The sequence below is a fragment of the Electrona antarctica genome (genome assembly GCF_951216825.1).
Source record: "Electrona antarctica genome assembly, contig: scaffold_40, whole genome shotgun sequence".
Classification (NCBI taxonomy): domain Eukaryota; kingdom Metazoa; phylum Chordata; class Actinopteri; order Myctophiformes; family Myctophidae; genus Electrona; species Electrona antarctica.
Genome location: NW_027638523.1, coordinates 359,677 through 375,298, shown reverse-complemented (window position 1 = coordinate 375,298; position 15,622 = coordinate 359,677). Strand labels below are relative to the sequence as shown.

The 15,622-nt window shown below is 42.8% G+C and overlaps 2 protein-coding genes across 4 annotated transcripts in view; both read right to left on the bottom strand.

Moving 5' to 3' along the window:
• Positions 1-15,622, bottom strand: part of LOC306917958 (uncharacterized protein) — a 338,291-nt gene that overhangs the window by 65,621 nt on the left and 257,048 nt on the right. The gene's annotated exons all lie outside the window — the stretch shown is intronic.
• The window catches only part of LOC306917977 (uncharacterized protein), a gene marked incomplete at its 3' end in the record, with an annotated part of 51,521 nt that continues 44,664 nt past the window's right edge, over positions 8,766-15,622 (bottom strand). Inside the window, exons 9-10 of the mRNA XM_079530878.1 lie at positions 9,325-9,491; positions 8,766-8,789 (exon numbers count right to left, since the gene is read on the bottom strand). Of these exons, the coding sequence (XP_079387004.1) occupies positions 8,766-8,789; positions 9,325-9,491 (191 nt within the window). The remainder of the gene's footprint in view (positions 8,790-9,324; positions 9,492-15,622) is intronic.

The window sequence follows — 15,622 nt, the reverse complement described above, 5'->3', positions numbered from 1 at the left end:
CAACCCGGTCCCACGACCAAAAAGGCGAGCCGGGCGAAGGATCCTGTCCTGTCAGCACTGCTAGAGATTAAATCATCTATGAATCGGATGAACAACCGCATTTCAGCCCTAGAGGATCCGGCAACAGCAGCCACGTCAGCGCCTGCGGCTTCTTCCTAGGTGAGTCACCTGTCAGGTCCGGCGGCTGCTGTTCCTCCATCCACCACCGCGCATTTCGCCTTTCCCGTCGTTTCTCCTGCTACCGCCATGCCTGGCTTCAATCCCGCCGCTGCTGCTCCCTTCCTCGGGGCCCCATTCGCTTCCAGCGTCTTCCCGCAAAGGACCTTGGGAACTGCTGTTCCTGCTGCGGCTTCAGGATCCCCGTTCATATCAGCCGCTGCGGCTATTTCCACGAACCTACGCAACCAGATCATAGCAGGTAATTAACCTCGTTAAAATTTTGTGCGCCTCTGATTGGATGGATAGACGACTCGTAGACCGTGGCGATATAACCCTTAGCCTCAAAGAGAGCGACCCTCGTCTGCTGAAAAGCCTAACTCTGGCAGAGTTTAATGTGGCCTATGGCGTTTTTAGGGACGTTCTCTGTGATGTGTTCCCAGAGAGGAGATTTGAACTGGACAATTATTTGGCTATTATATCCGACTTAGCACTGTCTTATGGCGGAACTCTTTTCTACGAGTACCACAAGTCCTTCTCCAACAAGGCCGCATTGTATTTGCAAAGGTTCAACACTCGCCTAGATTGGTCTGTGCTGGACCTGGAACTGTTCAGCAGGCATTTTACAGGCCACCAGTCCCTGTCCTGCGCCATCTGCGGTTCCTTCTCCCACTCTGCTAAACTATGTCCCAGGGCAGCCCCTCATCCCAGCAAAGCCTCGCCTTTCCGACCCGACAAAGAGGTGAAGCCTCGTCATTCCGACGGGCATATTCCTATCTGTATTAATTTCAATGAATCTGTCTGTACCTACCCTAATTGTAAATGTATGCATATCTGCAGCATGTGCAGAGACAGCCACCCGAGGGCAGTGTGCCCACGCCGGTCCCGCCCGGCCCAGGGAAAAAAGAAATAAAGCACCCATCAACCCCGATCAACGTGCCTGAACTTTCTCACTGCTTATCTAAACACCCAAATAGATGCTTTGTGAATTACCTCATCACCGGTTTAGTGCAGGGTTTTGTAGCAGGCTTATGCTATTTGCCAAATGTCACTTTCGTGTGTAAAAACCTGCTCTCTGCTCTCAGAGAACCAGATGTGGTAGAGGGTTTAATCGAGAAAGAGTTGAAGAAAGGGTTCTTAATCGGTCCTTTTCTCAAAGCCCCGTTTTCTATTTTCAGGATAAGCCCAATAGGAGTCGCGACGCGCAAATACTCGGGAAAAAAGAGGCTAATCATTGATTTGTCAGCCCCTCACAACAATCCTAGCCACCCCAGTATTAACAGCCTAATTCCGCTCGAGCAGTTTTCGTTGTTTTATGCAACAGTGGATAATGCAATCAAATTCATTAAACAGGCAGGCAAAGGCGCTTGGCTAGGGAAGGCTGACATTTCCGACGCTTTTAAAGTTATGCCCCTCCATCCCTCCCAATGGCATCTCTTCGGGATTAAATGGAAATAAAATTTCTATTTTTCAGTCCGCTTAACCTTTGGATGTCGCAGTAGCCCTCGTATTTTTGACACCTTGTCCGAGGCGCTTTGTTGGATTCTCCTGAATTGTTGCAAACTACCTTTTGTGCTACATCTGTTGGACGATTTTTTGGTGGTTGATTTCCCTAGCTCGGCTCCTGCTAAATGCATTCATGCCGTTAGAGGCCTCTTTGGCCTTTTAAAAGTGCCTCTTTCTGAGGAAAAAACGGTGGGGCCTACTACCAGATTAGAGTTTCTGGGCATTACGTTAGACAGCAATTTAATGCAAGCTTCTCTCCCTTCAGAGAAACTCGATCGGCTTCGAGGCATTGTGTCTGCTTTTTTATCAACAGTTGATAAGCCTATTTCAAAACGGGAATTGCTGTCCCTGCTGGGGCACTTTAATTTCGCAATGCGCATTATTCCCCAGGGGCGCGCTTTCATTTCCAGACTTCTTGATCTCGCCAAAACCGTGCCAAATCTGCTCGATGAAATTCAGCTGGATGAAGGATGCCGCTCCGATTTACGTTTTTGGTCGCTGCTATTAAATGACTGGAACGGAATTTCCTTTTTCTATAATGACGAGATCGAAACCTCCGCCTCCCTAGCGTTTTTCACTGACGCAGCTCCCTCGCGCGGTTTTGGTGGAATATTGAATGGGGAATGGTTCGCCGATAAATGGCCTGCTGAGTTTAGCACTCTACCAGAAAATGTCAAATCTACTGCGCTATTTGAGATTTACCCCATAGCGGTGGCATGCATTCTTTGGGGGAAATTATGGAACAAGAAACGGATCACAGTATTTTGTGATAACGAGGCTGCGGTTTTCATTATTAATAAAGGTCGCTCCTCCGTTCCAGCCATTAACAGGTTAGTCAGGCGCATAACTTGGACCTGTGTCATGAATAATTTCATTCTCAAAGCTGCTTTCATTCCGGGGTTGGACAACAATATAGCTGATGCCTTGTCCCGTTTTAATTTCCAGGAGTTTCATGCCCTGTGCCCAGAGGCAATGCCAACGGGTTTGAAGTGCCCAACTTTCAATCAAACCATGCTAGACTAGATTGCTCCTTGTCCTCTTATTTAACGGCAGCAGCAAGCTATATGAGAATAGGTTTGTCAAACTCTACAATAAAGAGCTACGATTCTGCATGGTCCCACTTTTCATCTTTCTGTGTTTCTTTCTGTGTAGCGCCTCTCCCCGTCAACATCTCTATTATATGCGCCTTCTTAGTTCACTGTTTTGAATCACGTAAAATCCAGCCCTCCTCCATCAAGGGCATTATAGCTGGCATTCAGTTCCATCTCCGCTGCAGAGATCCCACTGTGAGTAGTCTACTTGGCAACCCTTCTGTCCGTCTCCTTCTCAATGGCTTTAAAAAAACAAATCCAGGGTCTAAAGATAAACGCCTTCCTATCACTCTTCCGGTACTTAATACATTAATTCTCAAGCTCCGTCAAGGATTTTTTGGCCCCTATATTGATCTTTTATTAGAATCAGCTTTTCTCACTGCTTTTTACGGGTTTCTAAGATGCAGTGAATTCTGCACTAGTACATTCTCTTTTAATCCCATGCATGATCTTGCTATTTCTGACTTGGCTTTTCGTGATCACCATTTCACCATCAATTTAAAGCACTCAAAATCAGATGCTTTTTGTAAAGGAGTATCCGTGATAATAACAGAAACTAACACTGATCTTTGTCCTTTCTCCTCCATGTCTCGCTATCTGCAATGCCGTCCATCTGCAATTGCCAATGAGCCCCTGTTCATGACGGATTCTGGGAAAGTCATGTCCAGCCCTTGGTTCTGCAACAAGCTGCGTCTCCTGTGTCAAGGCTGTGGGCTGCCCCCCGATCGCTACACGTCGCACTCCTTCAGGATCGGCGCAGCTACTACAGCGGCATCAAAAGTCCCAACTTCCACCCTCAAAGCCTTAGGCCGGTGGTCCTCTGCGGCTTATGAAAGCTATGTTAGACTAGACCTAAAAGATATTCTACAGGCTCAAAAACTAATGAGTCGCGAATAATGTATTATTTGATACTGCTTTCTTTACCTTTTATTACTGCATAAGTATATAATAAATTCTTAAACTGCATTCTGCTTGCTGCTTGGCTCTAGGGGACGTATAGTTTACCGCCGCCGCTTATGATCATGCTTATATGCACTATGCCAGGCGGCATAGTTTACTGCTGCTGCTTTATGATCATGCTATATGCGCCGCGCCAGGCGGCATAGTTTACTGCTGCTGCTCTATGATCATGCTATATGCGCCGCGCCAGGCGGCATAGGTTACTGCTGCTGCTCTATGATCATGCTATATGCGCCGCGCCAGGCGGCATAGTTTACTGCTGCTGCTCTATGATCATGCTATATGCGCCGCGCCAGGCGGCATAGTTTACTGCTGCTGCTCTATGATCATGCTATATGCGCCGCGCCAGGCGGCATAGTTTACTGCTGCTGCTCTATGATCATGCTATATGCGCCGCGCCAGGCGGCATAGTTTACTGCTGCTGCTCTATGATCATGCTATATGCGCCACGCCAGGCGGCATAGTTACTGCTGCTGCTCTATGATCATGCTATATGCGCCGCGCCAGGCGGCATAGTTTACTGCTGCTGCTCTATGATCATGCTATATGCGCCGCGCCAGGCGGCATAGTTGCGCCGCGCCAGGCGGCATAGTTGCGCCGCGCCAGGCGGCATAGTTGCGCCGCGCCAGGCGGCATAGTTGCGCCGCGCCAGGCGGCATAGTTTACTGCTGCTGCTCTATGATCATGCTATATGCGCCGCGCCAGGCGGCATAGTTGCGCCGCGCCAGGCGGCATAGTTGCGCCGCGCCAGGCGGCATAGTTGCGCCGCGCCAGGCGGCATAGTTGCGCCGCGCCAGGCGGCATAGTTTACTGCTGCTGCTCTATGATCATGCTATATGCGCTGCGCTTTCTGCAAGGCTCGCTAACTCTCAGCTCCAGGTGGTAGGCTACTGGGTACTGATTTCAGATGAATTATAATGATAGAATGTTGATCCCTGTTTTCGGGGATCAACAGGCGCTTTGTTGAACACATTGACCTAGTCATCACATAATGTTAGCATGACCTATGTCTGATCCAAGCCCACACTTTTTATTTTTATTTTCTGTCTCTGCGTGGAATGGATATCGGTATGGTCTTCCTGTTTCAGGAAACAACAGGTGCTCTGTTGTACACATGTATAGCTCAAGGTTGGTGTTGGATGATCTGCTTTTTGGGGATTTCGGATGTTTTGTGCTGTGTTTGGGGGATTCAGAGTCCCTATGGTCGGGACTGATGCGCTTGATCTAAGTACCTAAAAAGCAGATCCAATACATCGCCAAACCATAATGAATATACTGTATTGCTCATCTATATTCAATAAATATATATTACATCCTTCTTGAGTTGTCTGACTGAACTGGTGTGGCACTTCAGAATAAGGGTTTATCATTTACATATACAGTATACAGACAATAAAGATCACATCTTAACAGACTGTCATCATGGGAATGTGTCGCCGCACTAAGAGGTGTTGGTAGAAAGAGTGAGACCACATTATCATGATGGATCAATCCACATCTTTAATGTCAATCCTCCGGCCGGCCGGCCTGCCAGCCAGGAGAAGACCCCCAAAACACTGTATTCTAGGTCCACTGGTGACCGTTAAGAAAAGGCAGGCACGTTCATAGGCTTCAGCCCCTGCCCCTTTACCTGTCTGTAAAAAACTGCCCTCTCCAGTCCATGAAAGTAGCATTTACTATGGTGAAAGAAATGCAAAATGTGGCCGTTTTAAAGATGTTTTGGCCAATCTGCCAAATCTGCTCAGTTCAAAGCTTGTTGAATGCGTGACTTATATAAATACCACGACAAAATGGTTGTGCATCTGTTCCCAACGAGGCAGCCTGCTCATATCTCACCTTTGGAAGAGAGCTGGCTTGCAGAGCATGGCTTAAAATTCAGGCTGATCGGCTGTGGGGCCAATAGGGCTATACTGTAGGCTACTGTATATTGATCACAACATGAACGCCAGACATGCATGCCTCGTTAACTCCAAATGTCCCGTGAATCATTTATGAATGCCACAGAAGAACAGTCTAAGTCCACACTATTTATCCATAATATATAAATGATAGATAAGGGGTCAGGACAACGAGGCCTTTTCGTGGAGGTGTCAGAATGAAATATGTACTTAGACTGTTTTTCGTCTGTGGTACTCTTCATGACGACATATCATCACAAGAACGCATCAGTGGACTTACCATCTGACAAATAAATTATAGCTGTGTCGTGTGTCCAGATTTGATCCATTTCCCCAGTCATTCCGACATACGACAGTGATATGATATTAATCAAATAATAATCATAAGCTCTGATGAAAGATATCAAGACCCGGCCCACAACAGCCCTGCCAATCAGGCTCAGCCCTGTTGGCACGACAGGTTGTGTGTCGGTCTGGCGAGTGGGAGACTGGGGTTCTCCCACTCGCCTGCGAAACACTACATCTCACCTGCGAAACACTGCAAAGGGGAGTGAGTGAGCAATTGTTCAATAAAAATGGCAAAAACCCATCGGAACATTCTTACACTTGATGTGGGAATGCCCAGGAGTTTTATCCTTTTGGGCAAAGGTAGCACTATTCCTGTCTGATATACTCGAGACAAACATACCGTGTTTACCACACATTCTGTTACTAAATGACGATTCATCTCTAAGCCTATCACTTCACCAGAAGAGAGTACTATTTGCCGGTTTAACAGCTGCAAAAAAGATGCTGGTAATGAGATGGAAACCACCCCATAACCTCAGTATCCACCGTTGGAAGTTATCCTTCTATGACGTCTTGAGTTTAGAGGCTTCCAGTGTTCGAGCACAGGGAGCAAGGACAGATTCCATCCAAGCCCTACTTACAGCGGCACAGAAGGTTAAATCAGGACTCCGTTAGGTTGAATACTTGTACTCCTGTAAACAAAGTCTGATCCATCCATGTTTGTCTGTTCCAACATCATTGCCACGTTTTGTTTTGGTTTCCATTGTATTTGTTTTGTTAGAAAAAGAAACATGTATTATGTTATACGTATGCATCATTGTTGTTTCCCTCTCCTGTCTGTGCTAACCTGGGGTTCTTTTAAAAAAACAAAATAAAAAGTTGGTCACAAAAAAGAAAAGAAAAAGGCTTTTATAATATAATTGCCAAGTTGTATTAGTCTTTAGTCTTGAGGTCAAACTTAAATTAACTTCTTTCTCATTATATGTGAGAAAAGGATATGCTACAGATAAATTGCTACTTTAACCAGTGGATCCATCGGATAGGGGCTTGCTTGCCAAAATAAGCTGATCTACAAGTGTAACGCGGTGCACAACAGACACGCTGTTATCTTGTAGATCTGTCCATTTGAAACATGTTAGTAACGTGTTCCGATAGCGACCATAAGCATCATCACGTTAGATGAAACGGCCGTGTATGTTCTACGCGAGGCAGAACCTACAAGGTGGAAACGCTTGGTAAAGAGGGAGTCCGCTGACTGTCAGGTTCATGAGCTATGCCTTTTTTATATTCGAATTTCCACTTGAGTGCTATAGCGTCACCCTTTGGCCAATGGTTTTGGGCCTCACCGTTTAAAGTAGCATAGCCCTCTACCATATTGCCAAGTTTTGCAAAAAACGACTGCACAGTTAAGCCAGCACTGCAAGTTTTGGCAGCCTCAGCCGATCTGCATTTCTGTACGAACAATAAGGGATCTTTGCCCCATCGGACTTGACCCTAAATAATTATAACAATAATAATAACACATAATAATAATGGATGTAATTAAAATAATAATACCTTGAGTATAGGTAGTAGCCTACAGGTTAAAGAAAAAAAAAAAAAAATGAGAAAAACTGTAGCAGTTGTAGGCAGTTTGCAGAATATGAAAGAACCTTCATTCTAACGGACGCAAAATAGTTATTTATTTAGTCACAAGCTCTTGTTGGTACTTTTACCATTGGTTCAATATTTATAAAACACAGACACATTTAACCACTTTCACTTTCCAAATCCTGAAAAAAAAGAAAACAGAAAGAAACAAAATACTGAAGAAACAAATCTAAAAGCTCACAATGTGCAGGAAAATGTGTTAACATAGCATCACACTTGGTTTATGAATCTACAAGCTGACAACGAACATGCTAGTATGTGTGGGATACACCCACAACAAATGTGACAAATCTCTGCCAATGCCAAACTTTCTGTTGCTATTGAATTGTTTTGAGTTTCCAAACGTATAAAGGTATAACATCTGAAACATCCAACGGTATAATTAAACAGTGTTAAACAGAGACATAATCTACCAAAGACAAAAACTTTCTCTGCCATGTTTATATAGGTTTTACATACAAAAATGGTGGTGGTCTTTAAATTCAGATGGTGACAAATAACAATAAACAAAAAATAATTGGGCCAAACAAATTAGAAGAAAAAAAGGGGAGGGTAACACGTTTTTTATTATTTCTAATTATTTGTCCGGACAAACATTTTTTGTCATTGTCATGATTTGTCACAATCTGAGTTGGCTTTTTCCGAGGCTTAAAAGGTCTTTAAATAAATATGTTTTGATATGTCTATGGGGAAATGAATCGGAACTTCTCTTCTGGTGCCCTCTTCGTTCGGGAAGGGGCGGGACTTTGACGCTCTATTGTCAGATTATGTGATTCCACTGCTTTAGTATCTATCATCTGTCATTGTCATCCTGGAATAGAATGAATGATGTTATATCATGTGTCAACTCAAATGGGTTCATGGGGAAAATGTGCATTTATTACTATTACAACTAACCACTTCTTCCCTGTATGATTCCTCCTCATTATCCTCAGATGTGCATTTTGACCCAAGCATTTGGCACCAACTGCAACTAAAGGGTTTCCTCCCTGTATGAGTCCTCATGTGTCTATGGGCTTGCCCCTTTCATGAGTCCTCATGTGTCTTTTTAGATGAACACTCTGAATAAAGGCTTTACCACACACGTTACAAGTAAAGGGCTTTTCCCCTGTATGAGTCCTCATGTGTGTTTTTAGATTAACACCCTGAGCAAAGCCTTTACCACACACGTTACAAGTAAAGGGCTTTTCCCCTGTGTGAGTCCTCATGTGATTTTTTAGAGCAACACTTTGAGCAAAGCCTTTACCACACACGTTACAAGTAAAGAGCTTTTCCCCTGTATGAGTCCTCATGTGTGTTTTTAGATCACCACTCTGAATAAAGCCTTTACCACACACATTACAAGTAAAGGGCTTTTCCCCTGTATGAGTCCTTGTGTGCCTTGTCAAATTTGCCTTACGATTAAAACATTTGCCACAGTCTGTACAACTAAAGCGTTTCTTCCCTGTGTGGCTCCTCATGGAGTGAGTTTGTTTTGATGATTTCAGGTCCTTGGACAGCTTGCTGCCCAACGACAATCTTTGTCCTTCCACATGTTGTTTCTTGTGTGATTTCAGTGTGTTTAAAGTTGACTGACCTTCACTGGTCTCCTGCCACTCATCACTGTCTTCAGTGTCAGATTCAGAACAGTGTGAAGAGAGGAGCTGGTCGTCACTAGTTGGTTGTGATGTTCCACAGTCCTCTACATCAGCTTGTGTTTTCAAGTGTTCAGTTGAGGTGCCGGCTACAGGCTCTGTCTCTCTGTTTTCATCATCATGATCATCTTCACTTTTCACTGCTTGTAATGTCAACGTTGACCCATCAGCCTCCATTGGTCTTTGAAGTAGCTCCTCTTGTTCGTCTTTAATCTGTGGTGGTTGTGGTTCCTCCTGGACCAGACTGGAGCTCCTCTCCTGTTGTTCAGTGACAACTTCCTCTTTACACACAGGGAGGTGCGGGACGGCTAGAAAAAAGACACAAAGAGAAAAACATTTAATGTTTCAACTTTTCATTTTTGGAGGAAAATCATCACAGATAGTTTTCAGGGCTTGACATTTGAGCCACATTTGGACAAGAACATTTACTCACTTGTCCAAGTAAAGATTAGTCATTATTGTACTTGTCTTGCATATTTTGTTTGTATTGAATATAATGTTGCATTTGAATAGTTACAATTAAGTAACAAGTGTTCAACAGAAGTTTATGATATATAATCCACCACTCCTGAATGAAGTGCCTGGTGCTAGGAGTCTGAGGTATTCTATTTATAGTGACTCATAGGAATAGACTGTGACAACCGGGTATAGTCTGGTGACCACCGGAGAGACGGGTGACAGCCGGAATGTAGACGGCACCTGGGTGAGCAGTATGGGTTAGCGCCCCAGCCTGTATCCTCCGTGAGGAGGAAGCCCAACAAACCTTGGTGAGGCCTTTAGGAGGGCCATTATAATCCACCACTCCTGAATGAAGTGCCTGGTGCTGGGAGTCTGGTGCAACGCACAGGTCCTGGGCCTGGTGAGAGCAGGAGTGGACCTGGCGAGACGTAGGAGGGGCCCGGACAGGAGTCAACCCACAGAGCCTAGTCCTTCCACACGCCAGAATTTGGTTCTCCCAGTCCCGGCAGAGTAGTTCCGGAGCAACGGATTGTATGGCCTTTCTCATTCCCTGATGGACTGATCGAGGGTAGCTACTGGGTCCTGAGTGAGGGGTATGATGATGGTAGACCCGAAACCCCGTTGACCTCAGGATACATCACTGAGGATACGTCCCAGGTGCATCCATGCGATGTATTTTTAGTTATATGACAAAATAACACTACACGAAAAAAGAAAAGATAACTGAAAAACATAATTGGCACAAACTCAAACAGGTTGTTGGAAGTTTCAACAAACATGTCATACATATCATAGTGTGTAGCGGTGACTCCAGGTCTCAATCTTTAGTTGATGCATGATGTGTAGCCTGATGCCCTGAGATGCTGAAATGAATATTATGCCAGTTGTGTTGAACAGTGGAATGTCATGAAGGAAGAGTTTAACCAATGCAACCACCCCAGCCCCCCCCCCCCCCCCCCCACCAGCATTCCTGAGTGGGTATAATCAGGATGCGCAAAACCACAGGGGGGAGGGGGGTTAGCTATCTCCTATGGCATCCCCCCCTGAATTATCACACGGACCACCACTGTTTACAGGCTGTGTAAACAATTCAATTTTCAACATCAACCTTTTCAGACCCCAGGCCAGGAAACGGGGTTTGAAATGCTTAACCAGGGAATGAGAGAGAGTGAGAGATTGGCACGATCCCCCTGAGTTGACCAAGGAATGACCTTCCGGAGAGACTTTGCGTCGCCACGCTAAAATCGATATGCACACAGAAATGGATATAAATGCGTTGGCTCCCCATATACTACAAACACGCACACACCACTGACAGCATGTGTAGGGCGGCTGCCCTAAAAAAATATTTTTCTTTTGATGAAATCATGTTCTACCTACTGATATGTGTCATTACAAATGAGTGAGCATGTCTGTCAAAATGAGAGAAAATCATCATCATTTTTCGACCGCAGTCGAGATCGTGGATTTCACAAGATCACGCTAGACTTTCCGGTCCTTCATTGCCATCCCCAGTTCCTGCTTACTGATGCCTGTGTCCCTAGCGATGACATCAGGGAACGACAGTTTTCTATCTCTGGTCTGCTTTGAGGCAGGACTCCAGAGAAGAAGGGAAGATATAACCTCATTGTCAGCTCTGTAGCAGTGGCCGGCAAACTGTGTTCTTCTGGATCGGACTAGTGAAGAAACACGGGGAAGGTTGCCGTATATTAGATTAGTCGATGGGTGGCTCTTCCAAGACAGATTTTGTGCTCTCATTAGAAGGCGGGTGTAAGTGCCATCCAACCGTTTCTCTAGTTTCTTTGAACGTGTCCATGTCTCGGAGCCATAGAGTAGAATCGGCTCAACGGTCGTCCTAAATATTTTTACTTAACATCTTACTAAGCTGGGATGACCAGATCTTATGCATGTCATTGCAGGCTGACCAGGCCATACCCTTCCTAGTTTGAAAGATATATATGAACCCAAATACTTGTAGTCATCAACCTGTTTCAGAGGAGTGTTAAGTGTTTTTATAATGTGGTTATTGTTGGATTTGCATATATTTACGTATTCAGTTTTCGTCTCGTTGAGATAAAGACCAACACAGTTGGAGGCCTGCTCAAGAGACTGAAGGAGAGCCTGAGCTCTTGATTGACTGATTGACTCCAATGATTGACTGATAAGCGCGATGTCATCAGCGAAGTCAGTGTCATTATTCTCATTTATCTTAGCTCACCAACAACCCTGTGCACCAGCTTTTCTCTTGAAGTTTAAACAAACTATTTTTAATCTTTCTTTCCCCTTTTCCTTCTTGTTTTAATTTCCCTTGCAATGTGGTTTTGATTTAAGCGGAGCTACAGTTGTGTGTCTGATAGATTGGGATCTATGCCCCTTGCTTTATTCGCATGCCTTTACCGAATAAGCAACGGCACGCGCAATCCCAATTTTTATCAGCCAAACAACGCGCGTGGATAATTCTCTTCGGCTCATGCCCCAGGGGAATTATTTCACGATGTGCCCGTTTGCTGTGTTTATTGTTATGTGAAAAACCTGACGGCTATGAATGTATTGTGACTTGGATTTGATAAAATAAATATCGCATATGCTCGCACAATCTAAATACAGGTTTGGAACTCATCGTGGGCGGCTGTGGTTCAGGAGGTAGAGCAGGTCATCCAATGATCCCTGGGTCGGCGGTTCGAATCCCGGCTCCTCCTGTCCACATGTTGAAGTGTCCTTGGGCAAGACACTGAACCCTACATTGCCTCCAATGAGTTGGTTGGTGTGAGCTCGCCACCATTGGTGTCTGAATGTGGGAAGTGAGGACCCTGGCGTCGACTGTTCGCCGCTTCACCTCCCAATGTATGAATGAATTGTAAAGTGCTTTGACCACTTGGAAAAGTGCTATGAAAATGCAATTCATTATAAAAATGCAATTCATTATTTGATTTATCGTGTGTATTTGGTTTCATATACAAGAGGGTTTTTTCAAAGCATTTCATTTCATTTTCATTTCATTTTTATTTCGCACATAGTGTAACACAATACAGTACAAATCATAATAGATAACAATTAATATCTTTCATAATTAATTTGTCTTTCATACAGTATCTGATACACCTATGACGAAAAGGAGCAGGAAGAAGAATAAATGAGTGAGTGGTCCGTGCAAACTTATGTTTGAAGTCAAATTTCCTCCTACTATCCCTACTTTCTGAACTAGGATCGAATAGCTGTTGTAGATGAACTGGTAATGTTTTGCTTTTTGCACTAAACATAATTAATAAGGTTTGTAGCTTCACGATATGTTCAAATTTCAATACTCTCGATTTTATAAATAGACTATTTGTGTGATCTCTATAATGCACTTTGTGCATGATTCGTACTGCTCTCTTCTGTAATAAGTATAATGGTTTTGTGGTGGTCATGTACGTATTCCCCCACACTTCAGCACAATAACTAAGATATGGAGAAATTAATGAAAAATATAATATTCGCATTGCTTCCTTTTCTAGCACATGCTTCACTTTGTTTAAAATAAAAATGCTCTTTGAGATATTTTTCTTAACATGTGCTATATGGGATTTCCATGTTAATTTGTCATCCATTATTACACCTAAGAACCAAAATTCTGATACTCTTGCGATGGCCACTCCATCTATGGATAATTCCACCTGGTCATCCTTTTTCCTATTTCCGAAAACCATAAACTTTGTTTTTTCCAAATTCAGCGAGAGCTTGTTTACATCAAACCATTTTTTGAGTTTTTTTCATTTCATGTGTAATGGTCTCAGCTAACTTATTTAAATCATATCCAGAGCAATGAAAATGTGTGTCATCTGCAAACAAAACAAATTGTAATAATTTTGATACGTCACAAATGTCATTAATGTATAGATCAAATAATCTGGGTCCCAAAACAGAACCTTGAGGGACTCCACATTCAATTTTCATACACTCTGATGTGTTACCTGCCCACTGCACATATTGTTGTCTATTGTCTAAATAGCTTCTCATCCAGTCCAGTACCATTCCTCTCACGCCGTATGTGTATAATTTAGAAATCAAAATGGAATGATTCAAGGTGTGAAAGCTTTTTTTAAATCTATAAATACCCCTATTGTATATTTATTTTCATGTGTTGATGTTGATATTTCCTCCATTATATTCATTAAAGCTGTTGCTGTGGACCTATTTTGCCGAAAGCCATATTGGCATTCACTCAACAATTGATGCTTTTCAATAAAAGCATCAAACTTTTGTGCAAAGATCTTTTCAAGCACCTTAGAGAATTGTGAGAGCAATGACACTGGTCTGTAATTATTGAAGCTATGCTTATCTCCTGATTTAAAAAGTGGAATAACTTTTGCAACTTTCATTCGATCTGGAAACTTGCCTGACTGAAAGGATAAATTAAAAATATAACAAAGGGGTTTGATGATACAATCAATTGTCTTTTTCACTATGTCTAACCCATCACAATCAGTGGATGTCTTATTTTTAGACTTTGTTACCATAGATAGGATTTCTTGTTCACTAACATTTCCCACAAAGATAGACTGCAACACTTTACTACTTCCTGTCCAATCTGTTTCATCATGATTTTCAATTAAGTCTGCCAAATTTGGTCCAATGTTTACAAAAAAAGAATTGAATTCGTTCACCATTTCGTTCTTGTCTTTTATAATTGTATTATTAGTATTGAAATGACTAGGTAAGTTTGTGGAAACTGGTTTATTACCCATTACTTTGTTTAAAATATTCCAGGTACCTTTAATGTTATTTTTTTAGATGCATTCTGTAAGCTTTTTGTTATCCAAGGTTTTCTGTTGACGTTTTTTTTTTGCTTATGTAAAACTAATGGACAGTATTTTTCATACAGTGCCAAGTATTTATTTAAAAAAGCCTCACATGCTGCATTAACCTCATTCACATAGACCCCCGTCCAGTCAACCTGCCTAAGATCATCCCTGAACATGTTTATTGCATTATCCTTTCTTATTCTTATATATCTAGGCACATTTTCCTCCTCGTCCTTCTTAATTTGGCATTCTAATGTAAGAAAAATAGGTAAATGGTCGCTGACATCATTTATCACCAAACCACTTATGATGTTCTTCTCCAAGCTGTTGGTAAAAATATGGCCAATCAATGTAGCAGATGTTTCCGTTATTCTACTAGGCTTTATAGTGACTCCAAATATTCGGATGATGCCTTATGGCTGGATACCTTTAAGAGGTCCACATTGGTATCTCCACAGATAAAGAATGTTTTGTTTTTGTTTACCCTACTTAATATATCTTCAAGTGTTTCTGTGAATGTTTCTACCGTTGACCCAGGTTTCCTATATATATATATATACACAAGTAACAATTATATTGCTCCTTTTTTCCATCTGTATTTCCACCGTTACACACTCCATTAGGTCATCAATTGCCATTGTCATGTATTCGACTGATTTACAATTCAGTTTATTGTCCACAAAGAGTGCCACGCCTCCTGAGTTCTTATTTGATCTATTTGTGTGGTATAATTCATAACCATCAATGTGGAAGTCACAACCCCTTTCCTCATCTATCCAGGTTTCCGACAAGGCTATCAACTTGAATTTACCTTTAAGAGTGTTCAGAAAATCATTGATTGGAGTAAAGCTTTTGTAAAGGTTCCTACAATTGAAATGTATTAACGAAAATGTTCCTCTGTATAATAATCACAGGTGGCATTGATGGAATTAAACACATGATTTTCAGGATCAACATTATATTCAAAGTCGTGCAGTTTATACTCTGTATCATCCTCCATTGGGAATAAATGTTCAATTGTCTGTCATTTTATACATTAAAGTTTTGCAGTTTGTTTCCATACACGATCGATGCATTGCATTTTAAAATACCTTTAGATTCCAGTGCCGTTCCATCAGCCCCAGTCTTAGTCCCTGTGCAGGCCGTCCGCCAGTCCGCTGTCAAACGGTGGCGCAAGCCTACTATTCCGGCTCCAA